This window comes from Danio rerio, chromosome 2 (assembly GCF_052040795.2).
Source record: "Danio rerio strain M-AB ecotype USA chromosome 2, GRCz13ab, whole genome shotgun sequence".
Taxonomy (NCBI): domain Eukaryota; kingdom Metazoa; phylum Chordata; class Actinopteri; order Cypriniformes; family Danionidae; genus Danio; species Danio rerio.
The window spans coordinates 45,670,864-45,681,724 of record NC_141022.1 but is presented as its reverse complement, the minus strand read 5'-3'; the positions used below and the strand labels follow the sequence as shown (position 1 = coordinate 45,681,724).

At 36.9% G+C, this 10,861-nt stretch overlaps 1 protein-coding gene and 1 long non-coding RNA gene across 8 annotated transcripts; one reads left to right on the top strand and one right to left on the bottom strand.

The window, feature by feature from the left end:
• The first annotated feature begins 351 nt into the window (after positions 1 to 351).
• Positions 352 to 9,798, top strand: si:dkey-7l6.3. 7 transcript variants are annotated; one of them, XR_015478845.1, is made up of 6 exons: positions 352 to 435; positions 527 to 860; positions 1,453 to 1,531; positions 4,619 to 4,959; positions 5,056 to 7,455; positions 7,539 to 9,798. XR_015478845.1 is itself a non-coding variant. In XM_087241244.1 (6 exons), exons 2-6 carry the CDS (start codon positions 555 to 557, stop codon positions 9,591 to 9,593), a joined length of 648 nt encoding a protein of 215 aa, XP_087097370.1. In that variant the 5' UTR covers positions 352 to 435; positions 527 to 554; the 3' UTR covers positions 9,594 to 9,798. The 7 variants fall into 7 exon arrangements, 4 of the variants coding, with proteins under 4 accessions (XP_087097370.1, XP_087097368.1, XP_087097369.1 ...); XM_087241244.1 differs by lacking the exon at positions 5,056 to 7,455 and having other exon boundaries at positions 4,619 to 4,689; positions 4,855 to 4,959; positions 9,507 to 9,798; XM_087241242.1 differs by lacking the exon at positions 7,539 to 9,798 and having other exon boundaries at positions 4,619 to 4,689; positions 4,855 to 4,959; positions 5,056 to 6,570.
• On the bottom strand, positions 7,209 to 10,703 carry LOC147846468 (uncharacterized). The gene is made up of 2 exons (XR_015478846.1): positions 7,536 to 10,703; positions 7,209 to 7,445 (listed from the first exon to the last, which is right to left on the bottom strand). It is a non-coding gene; the product is annotated as an uncharacterized LOC147846468 (long non-coding RNA).
• Positions 10,704 to 10,861: the final 158 nt, after the last annotated feature.

Here is a 10,861-nt window from a genome sequence, read left to right as displayed (position 1 = left end):
AAAAACTTAATATATGAAATAAAATTATAAATTTGTAACTTTATTTACAATGCAAAGTCAATTAGATCCACTTATATACAGAAAAGATAAATTTAAAACTATTGTTAGTCATATGAACATTTTAACATTACTGTTATTATGTCGCAGTAACATCAGTGAAATTAAAAACAAAAAATATTAATTTACACAAGTAAATACATGGACTCAATCATGGGCTAAAAATATGATGATTTCTATGCGCACAGATTACATGTGGGCCTAAGTTAGCGCTATATTTTTTTATATTATGTTGGGGGGTTTGTTTTGAACACCGTCCACATGACTTTTATTTTGACGAAACATCTGACCGAAGCCCACCGGAAACGACATCAGCCTCCACTAACAACAGTCTCCAAACGTTTACAAGGTTTTGGACCAAAAATCAAAACAACGCAGGTCAGTGTCGCTTTTTTACTACAGAGAAATCATCTGTCACCGTATTTTAAGTGTGTACACTAACGAGTACGCTTGACCGCTGTATCTACAGGCGGCCACAACGCAGAGGACCGTGTAGGATGGCGAATTACCGGGCGTTTCACACCCAACTCGCGACCATCATGGAGACGCTGACTCGCGCCGCGGTGGCGGAAATCTGCGAGCTCGTGGACGACGGATACGCGGTTTTACACATCGAGATCTCGCGCCATCAGAAGGAGAACGAGGAGCTCCGGCGGAAACTGCAGCTCATTGAGTCGATCGTGGCGGCACGGGGGTACAGCGAGGAGAGCTCGGTAACGCGGGACAACAGTGCCCGAGAACCGCTGCTAGACCGGAAAACACCCGGAGGAGGAGAGTCGAGCAGCCGGGCCACAGCACTGGAGGTCAGATGACCGTCTGTTTATATATCGAGTCATTGAAAATAATCATGAGACCACTTGACGCTGGTATACCAGTCTCTCTTTTCATTTAAATTTAGTCATTTAGATTTTTTTAGGACAATAAAAGTTGTTGGTAAAATTAATGTTTTCATTTGTTGTGTTTCAAAAACATGATTATTCCAACAAATAATAATGTCTTAACTCTACTAAAGTTGAATCATTAGTACTGTGCTGTCTAAAAATTATGGTACGGATGAAACATCACATCTGTTTGCTTGTTTGTTTTATACTAAAGGCTCCAAGTTATTAAAATAGTTAAAAAAATAGTTTTACTCAAACTACTGATGTTCCTTACAAATAAAAAATTGAGCTTACAACAAAAAGGACCATATTTTCTTGTTTGTTCAGTTTTTAGGTAACAGCAAATTTAAAAATTAGTTTTTATATATATATATATATATATATATATATATATATATATATATATATATATATATATATATATATATATTGCCATTTTTTAAAAGAAATATTGTAATTAAAATTTCATTTATGCATATAATTTACAGTTTTCTTGTTTTTGATGGGATTGCAGGTGCGGGAGTTTCGTGAGGAAGGAGATTTGATCCAAATGCAAATCAAAGAGGAAGGCTTCGAGCATCCGCCACTGGAAGGTGAGTTACCTGGAGTTAAAATTATTGTTAATTTTCTTTATTAGACATCAGCAAAGGAACATATCAAATGAATCACACAAAGTATTTACATTTTACATTTACATTTAGCAGACGCTTTTATCCAAAGCGACTTACAAATGAGGACAAGGAAGCAATTTACACAACTAAATATGTACATATGTTGGATGGTTAAATATACATGTTTGCATTATAATCTTCCATTATTTATAATTAGATTTCCTTTAAAAAAAATGTATGTAATGGTTATTATATACTGCCCTAATACACTAAATGAGCATTTTACTTTTTTTTTTCTAAATGATCCAGTATATTAGTGCATCAAAATCTTGTATGAATAATCTTGAATTAACAAATAATTAAAATAAACTGTTAAGATATGTAGCTAATGTAAAGTAATGGCTAAAGAACCTTAAACCATAAACACTTCTGACATTTAACAGTTTATATTTTTTATGCTGTCCACTTTATATATTTAATAAGTGCCAGTGTTGTTGTTCATCCAGTATTAAGTCATTTCCAGGTTTGTTCAGTGTCAACATTTAGTTCTTCAATTATAAAACAACTTCAGTTTCAGCAACAAAGCAGCTCTCCAGAGGCCAAAAATGTCTTTATTCAGCTAATCAGTTTCTCATCTGATTGTGAAAATGCAATAATATTTACTAAATATATCACTGGACCACACAACCGGTCATTTTTATTTTGATTGAGATTTATACTTAATCTGTAAGCTCTGTTATGACAGTACTTTATTTAGCTGAGATACAACCATTTAAAATCTGCTATCTGAAAGGAAAAAAGAATCTAAATATTGGGAAAATGGCCTTTAAAGTTATAATTCTGTTTATTTACTGTAGAAAATTCTAATAATTTTTTGGCAAAGAAAATTAGTGCTGCACAATAAATCATTTCAGCATCGATATGGTAATGTGATCTTTCTCCATGGTCACATCACAGGATATGCGATGTTGAGTCTGGATTATAATTCATCATTTGCATGGGTTTTTGAGGCCTGTGAATGTTTGAGGATTTCTAAAGCATTCAGGCCTAAGAAGTTGTTCCATTTGTAACTTTAATTATTATTAATTTCATTGAATTATATATTTTAAATTTGATTATTGAACTACTGTATACCTGAAAACTGTTAGACTCTGTGGAAAACAAAAAAACTGTTATTTTTATTGTTTAATTACTTTATTGTGTTTATCTATGCTAGACTGTTTAATATATTTTATGCAGATACCCTCCCTTACGGAACCATATTAATTAACTTCAAAATGATAAATTCCCTCCAAGTAAAGATTTTTTAGTCTTCTGATCAAATTGTACTCATATCGCAGTATACATCGCAAAAAAAAAAAAAAAAAAAACACCCAAAATACTGAAATGTCAGATTTTTCCAATATCATGCAGCCCTAACTTTGACCCATATTGGCTATTGCTACAAACACACAAGTGCAAAATAAGACATGATTTTTGTGCTCCAGGGTCACATATTAAGCACAAACTGACCAAACCAAGGGTGGTGACAAGTATGAATATTACACACTTTAATTGTATGAATTATGTAAATGTATTGAAAGTTCAATGTAATGTATAATTATATCAAAATCTATACTTTAATCATTTGTTTTTATGGCACCATAACAATTAGCTTTTGAATATGTGGCGTCACATTTGAGATGAAGAAAAAAAAAATTAAATAATTAAAGAAAATACAGGACTACAAATAACCCAGAACATTTGTTAATGGCATTAAATATAATTGCTTTTTAAGTGTTTTAGATGTTAGTATCAGTATTGTTAGTTTCTAAGATATCTATAAACTAGTGTGCTCTAAAACAGTGACAATTTTCACATTTAGAAGATATAAACTGATATAAACATGTAAAGCTCGTAGTTTGTCACTTAAATGGATCAATGTTTTTTTTTCATGTCTTTTTTATGTCTGTCTTTAGTTTCTCATGAACTCATTTCACCAAAAGTGATTGCTAAAAAAGAACCAAGGTTTTTAGTTGAACAAATGCGTTTACAAATGTAGTAATAAAAATAGAAAAAATGTGTTCCACTTAAAGAAAAAAATCACTCCGAAGGGAAATTTCTTTGTAATTATCTAATAGATCAAATTAATTGGAAAAACAGTTTGGTTTTTACCTTTCAAATTTGGTGTTCCCAACAAAGATAAAGAATTTAAAAGTGTTACACAGTATATACTCTAGATTCAATCTATAATACAATCTATACAAACTAGATTGTATTTAAATTTGGTAATCCTAATTCAAATTGTGTCTTTTGTAACTCAAGTATCGAATCGATAGATCCTCTTCTTGTCAAATGGCCACGTTAAAGTGTTTTAGTCTAATTGATCAGTTTGTTTTTTTTTACATAAAATTGTAAGATTTTTCTTTTTGATATAATTTGTTACTTTTCTCATGACAAACATTACATTTTTTGTTTTATTGGGTAAACATTTTCACAAATGTAAAATTTCTTCATTATTTCCTAATTTGCAGAATTTTCTTTGTGACTTAAATGGTTTAATTACCACATTACAATGTGTTTACAGCAAAAAAAATTAAAAACTGAAACTTTTTTTATTATCTCATTTTAGTATTATTTTTATTTATTTATGATTGTTCTTGTTTATTACTGTACTAGATGTCACCCATTGTTATGGTTAATATGATTGTATTGTTAAAACACAATTAAAAAAATTAATTCTCACTAATCAAATGCTCTCGTATCAGACATGCCTCGCCCCTTGAGGACTCTTTTCATTTGACGCACTTGAGCTCAACCACTCAAGGGCGGAGCTGTGATAAAAATGAAACGCTATTGGCTGTTTTTTAAAGGGAAGGAGGAGCTACTCTGTGTGTCACCCTGTTCTAAAACCGTTTCTCAGTTGAGATCACGTCAAACTGAATAAAAAATTCACATTTCAAAGCACTTCACAGGACCTTTAATACACGGCATCAAATTTCAGATGTTGAAAAGATGCTAACTTTGGAAGATACATTATGTACGAATAACCAGCAAACCTGAGCTGATCATGCGTGTGTTTCTCCACAGATGAGGATGAGGATGAAGACGAAGGTGAAAGCGTCTCCGCAGCGACTCACGACTCTCCTAAAGCGGATGTAGTTGAGTTGTCAGGACAAGACTCACACACACTCTCGCACTCTCCGGACCAAGACACCCACTCTCACACACTCACGTTTGCAGACACTCACTCTGGCGCCGACGAGTCTCAGCACTCCAGCATTGATCTGACTGTTTCTGATAATGCGTCCTTCTCCCTTTCTCAGACCGCTGCATCAGACGCTCGCGCCGCTCACCTCCACCGAGTGTTTCAGGAGGACCTGTGCATGAAGACGGACCTGGATCCGGTTTCTGATTGGGCCACACACTCAGTACGTAACACTCTGGCACACTTACAGAACTCTCCACAGGGAGTCGGCGGCTCAGACTCCATTGTGCCCCATAATTCTCCGTTGTTTGCTGCGCAGAGGCTGGTTGCGCTTGGGAATGTGTCTGGGCTGGGGCTCTACGGGCGTCTGGGCGCTTTACGCGGATGCGGGACCGGCAAGCGGCATTTCATCTGCTCAATCTGTGGGAAGAGTTTCACCACGTCTCAGAGTTTGGACACACACATGCGCATACACACAGGCGAGCGGCCCTATCGATGCGAGCAGTGCGGGAAACGCTTCACACAGTCCGGACACCTCACGGCGCACCAGACCGTCCACACCGGGGAACGACCGTACGAGTGCAGTCGCTGCGGGAAACGCTTCGCCGGGAAACAGTACCTGCGCATTCACACTAAAAAACACCATCCCGACCTGCACGCGCTCGCTCAACTACAGTCTCAAACGCAGCAGGACACACTACCCTCAGGGAGTTTGTAGATATTTCTAGATTCTAGAGGTGTCTTGAGAAGAGTTTCAAATAAAGACCTTCATATTCCAGAGTGTCATTTTGTAGCAGGACTTTTCCCAGGTCTTTATTTTGATCAAATTAAGCAGTGAGATGCATTGAAACACACTGAAGACAGCAGGCGTGCAATAGCAGGATGATGTGAGCACATGAGGACACTGATTTGTTAAGCGTGAAATGTGATCCTGGACCACAGAAGTAGACTCGTGATGCATTTAGGCATGGACCAGAATAAGGCCGTACTTAAACCAAGTACAATTGTCCTGAACCAGGCCAAAGCACGCTTGTCACCCCTCCCGTCTCCCCAGTCTACCCGCACTCACATTACATTCGGGCACGCTTATATCACCGATGATGCGCAGTTCAGTAAGCGCTTTCGCTCAGCACAGCGGAGATTTCTCTAGTTATATTGTTTTAGTTGTTTGATATGCAGTGACGCGCAGTTATATATTCCGCTGAACAGATCCGCCACTTTTGAAGCTCATAAACAATCATAAAGTCCTCGTGCTGCAGGAATTAGGAGGTTTGCTGAAGGTGCAGCTGTCGTGCAGTAAGGGGTTTTCGTCTTTAATAATCTACGACAGTTTGTGTTCATTGAACAGAAAGAATGATTAATAAATCCATATTAAACAATCCCCTAAAAGTCACGTCTCGTCTTAAGTTTCGGGCTCAGGCACGCTTTGCACTCACACTACAAGCGTACCATGTCAAAGCCCAAGTGAACTGCGCTCTGGCACACCTCTTCCAACCGGGCCAGGGCCGGCCACGTGAACCGTGCTTGAGCCTGATTCAGAACACTCACTTCTCAAACGATCTGGGAAACGGGCCTGGGCATGGTTTGGATAGCATAGTGTGGGTATGCCCTGATTGTATCATAACCTTGGATAAAAATATGGTTTTATGGTATCACGGTTTTGTGATCACTGCTCTAAAATTAGTTTTTTATAATTGTCTGGGTAAAAAAGAACAACCATTTTCCCTCATAATATATTATATTTTAAGAAACTAAACAAAATATTTTGGGACCATAAACATGTCAGGCTGAATAATTCAAATAAATCATCTTCATTAGTTTCAAAAACAAAAAAGGTTTGTTAACACCTTAAAAAGGCATCTCTGGATATAAAGTAAAGCCGCTGCACTGTTCAGCTCTAGCGCAGGCCTGGATGTTGGTGCACAAGGGATTTGTTTTTTCAGATGTTTTCTGAATCATGGGCTGACCAGTAGATTTTGATGTGGAGGATCCTTTTCTGCTGGAGATACTGTTGCCCTTAAAACTAAATAAAATAGTCGATACAAAACACGTAAAAAAAAAAAACATTTTAAAACCTTTGTGCCCTGCCAAGTTGCACCAATAATATCCAGCTGCAGACACACGCACAATCTAGCCAGAGGTAAAGCATATATGAATATTCATTATTGGCTGCGTCCGAAACCGCCTACTACTCAGTAGGTACTGCATTTGAATTTAAACGTACTACTCGACCGTTAGAAAAGTACGTTTTATACAGTATGAATGTGAAAAGTATGAATGGAATTCGGACATACTACATCCGCCGTTTTGTCATGGTCACATGACCTACCTGCGTCAGTTGCGTCACTTCCATTTAGCCTCATAGGGCATTATGGGATAGCACAGTATGCATGGGATGAGCACTCTAGAATATCGCCGGAAGTAGTACGTCATCCAGGTACTTCTCGCATACTGATTTTCGAAATCTATGAATTCGGACATACTACTCGGCCCGCATACTGATTTTAGCGTACTGTATAGTATGAAAGTATGCGGTTTCAGACGCAGCCATTTATTTTCTTTTTGGATTAATCAGAGGTCGCCACAGCGGAATGAACTGCCAATATGTTTTACACAACAGATGCCCTTCCAGCTGCAACCCATAACTGGGAAAAATCCATACATACACTATGGACAATTTATCTTAACCAATTTACCTATAGCGCATGTCTTTGGACTTGTGGGGGAAACCCACGCAAACGCAGGGAGAACATGCAAACTCCACACAGAAATGCCAACTGACCCATCCGAGGCTTGAACTAGCAACCTTCTTGCGGTGAGACGAGAGTGCTACCCACTGCCATCACGTTGCCATATATGGTTATGACGGATGTTAATGTTATAAACGTCTTCTCAGATCTCATCATCAGTATATTTTATATGTATTGTTGATAAATAGTGTACACAATAAACAATAGTGTATTCTATTTCACAAATACGGCGATCGAGACAGGCAAAAAGGTCATGTTGTTGCCGATCAGCATTCAATATAACAGACTGCACACTTCTCTATCAGTCATTATTCATCCGACAGAGTCAATAGCAGATTTGCTAAAAAACATTGTTAAACTGAACAGGTTTCATTTATTTATATAATGGATTCATTAGAATGAAGGAAATTATAGCAGGTTAATATGTATAGGCTGTAAGCCATCTTTACATGTAATGCAAATCTTTACATTTAATAAATGTATAACACTATATTAATATTGTACTCCAGCGATTGAATACTATTTATCTGCTTAAATAATAGTCATACGTGTTTTACTAATTATTTTTATATAAATAATACGAGTACCAAAAGTGCACAGATGTTAAAATGATCGTTACGGTATAATAATGAAACTTTAGCCCCTTTCACACAGTGATACTGGTAAATATGCGGAAAATTTCCGGAACGACTTTACCGGTATATTCAAAAAGGCGCTGTTCACACAGGCGAGGACGTTACGGAATTTTTCCGGAAAAGAGCATTCACACATCCATTTCAAAATACCGGTAAATTTTGACATCATTAACCAGAAATGACCTCTAAACGGCTTCGCTTGTGTTTGTAAACATTTGACTACATTACAAACTCTTTGAATGGATCAGTATTGAGTACAACTTCAATGAAAACATATAGAGGAACACTTTCGCATGTCGAGATGTACATGATATGTGTGTGTGCTGGCACTATGGGCGCTCACGGGCACACGCAAAGCTTGAAGGTAAACAAACAACGGATTATCATAAATGTTTTATCGATATTTATTTACACAGTAAGCATTAAGAAGGAACATAGAAACGTTATCTGACTAACATCTAGCAGCTAAAGGAGTCTGGAAAAATATTCTCATAAACAGTGCGCACGTGAATGCGTCTGACTGTTCTGATTGGCTAAAGCAGGTGTCTCACGTCAGCACGTTCTAGACGTGGACGCGCTCTTTCCGGCAATCTTCCTTCTGCATTCACACAGCGCAGCATTCCGGCAAATTACCGGTAATGTTACAACTTCTCTTTCCAGAAAATAGCCAAAACGAATTTACCGGTATTTTCAAAAAGGGCCTGTTCACACATACAACCTTTCCGGAAAATTGCCGGTAATTTTCCGGAAAGGTCTGTATGTGTGAAAGGGGCTAATAACTGAAATGGGAAACCCTAAACTGTTGCGAAGGGTCTGTATGCAGACACGATGCAATCTCAGACCGGTGCACTCTCAGCCGCACATGCGCATTCAGAGTGATGCAATCTCAGCCGCACATGCGCATTCAGAGTGATGCAATCTCAGCCGCACATGCGCATTCTGAGTGATGCAATCTCAGCCGCACATGCGCAATCTGTTAAAACTGTTCAGTCACGTATGGTCTCGATCGCCATATTTGTGAAATACAGTAGGTGGCGATACTGCTCCTAATGAGTTGGTCTTTGTTAAACAAGATAAAAATAGAAGACTGGTCTGTCATTAACCTTATATGGTTCCCCCCTGCCTAGATCATGTGTCCTGGACTGTGTGTGCTGAACCGTGTGTCTGCGGTGTTGCACTAGTGTACACTTTTAGCATAAGCGAGAATTGTTCCTTTTTTTTTATACCGTTAAAAATGATCCATGAAGGTTTTTAGCAAAGTTCCTACTGTAAAAGTATACTAAATTTGATTTGATTATTAATGTGCAGTGCTCAGCATTTCATTAATACATCTTTAAAGGGAATTCATTCATTCATTTATTACATTTAGATGTTTCCCTCCTCAGATTACTGATTTCCAGATATCGTCCTGTCCTCACGAATCGCACATCAACGGAAAGCTTATTTACAACATCTCAGCTTCAAAGTATTGACACTTGTCTGTTTTTGTGGTCCAGGATTACAAACGGAGTAGCAGATGAAGGCTACATGAAATGTACAGGATATGTTGTTTTGAGAGTTTGCTATGATCTAAATTAGATATAGATTATACATATATATTTGCAACTAGTCACAGCAGAAGCACTAACTGGATTTGTCTGTGTTGTATTTAATAGAAATAAACAGTTATTTGAGGAATTTTGTGTCTTAAAGTAGTTGTTTTTTTGTTGAAGCTCTGAGATGTTTGAGGGTACAGATGAGCTCATTCTGTGTTATATGACGGTAGATGTGCTGGTATGTATCTTATCGCAATTATATATTATTTACCAATAAAAAGTTAATTATGTAAAAGGAAGCAGGACCAGGCCAAAATACATAGACATTTATTTAAAAAATAATTATTTATTTTCAAAATGACTAAAAATGGAGATGAGCAATTCCATGCAAATGTCAACCTTGCCATGCGAAAAATTAAGTTTTGGCCAAAATAGCAAAACCGCTTGTGCGTTTTTTTGTGTAGGTTTGTATTTTACAGCGCTTTAAAAATACTCAAAAATGTTTCTGTCAATGTTTTCAAACTATTATATTTGATTTACCAAAGTCACTCGTGGCAATTTCACATCCGTCACATCCATAACAAAGAGATGTCACATCCATAACGACACTTTTTCCTAAGAAATGCAAAAATGTCAAATCAACTAAAATCAGTCATGTTTGTTCTCTAGTGAGCCGACTTTTCTCCTGTTGATTAGCATTGTTTCTTTTGAGTTATGCAATTTAATTCACAGAATTCCTACAAAGTATGTTGTATACTGTAAACTTGCAGCCTTTTTTTGGTCACATCCATAATGCATGTTTATTTTACTCTTTTAAAATATAAAAATCGTTTACAGATTGATATTTTTCTGCTCCCAAAACTCTGGTCAGTTGTTTTGAAGAAATAAAAAGAGATGCTTCAATATAATGTTAACATACACTTCCTCTGTCAATTTATGTTTGAAATTTTACTGCAAATGTCACATCCACAACGCTGGAATTGCTCAGTTGCTGGTTTTTGGAAATAAACTCTTGACATATAACCTCCTAATCAGTGGTGTAGTCCTAAAAAAAAAAAAAAAAAAAAAAGGTGGCGTACTATTACCCACCCAGCCCATTTTTAAAAGTGGGCAAAGAAAAGACGAAAATTAAGGCTTATTTGATTCATTAGCAATAAATTTATTCAACATAAGTTACCTGTAACTATTGACTTCAACAGAAGGAA

Excerpts from the sequence above, each read along its gene's own strand:
- si:dkey-7l6.3 (XM_087241241.1), top strand. The coding sequence starts at position 555 with ATGGCGAATTACCGGGCGTTTCACACCCAACTCGCGACCATCATGGAG. Across the intron at positions 861-1,452 it reads GCCGGGCCACAGCACTGGAG|GTGCGGGAGTTTCGTGAGGA; the intron begins GTCAGATGACCG and ends ATGGGATTGCAG. Across the intron at positions 4,690-4,854 it reads ACTCTCCTAAAGCGGATGTA|ACCGCTGCATCAGACGCTCG; the intron begins GTTGAGTTGTCA and ends TCCCTTTCTCAG.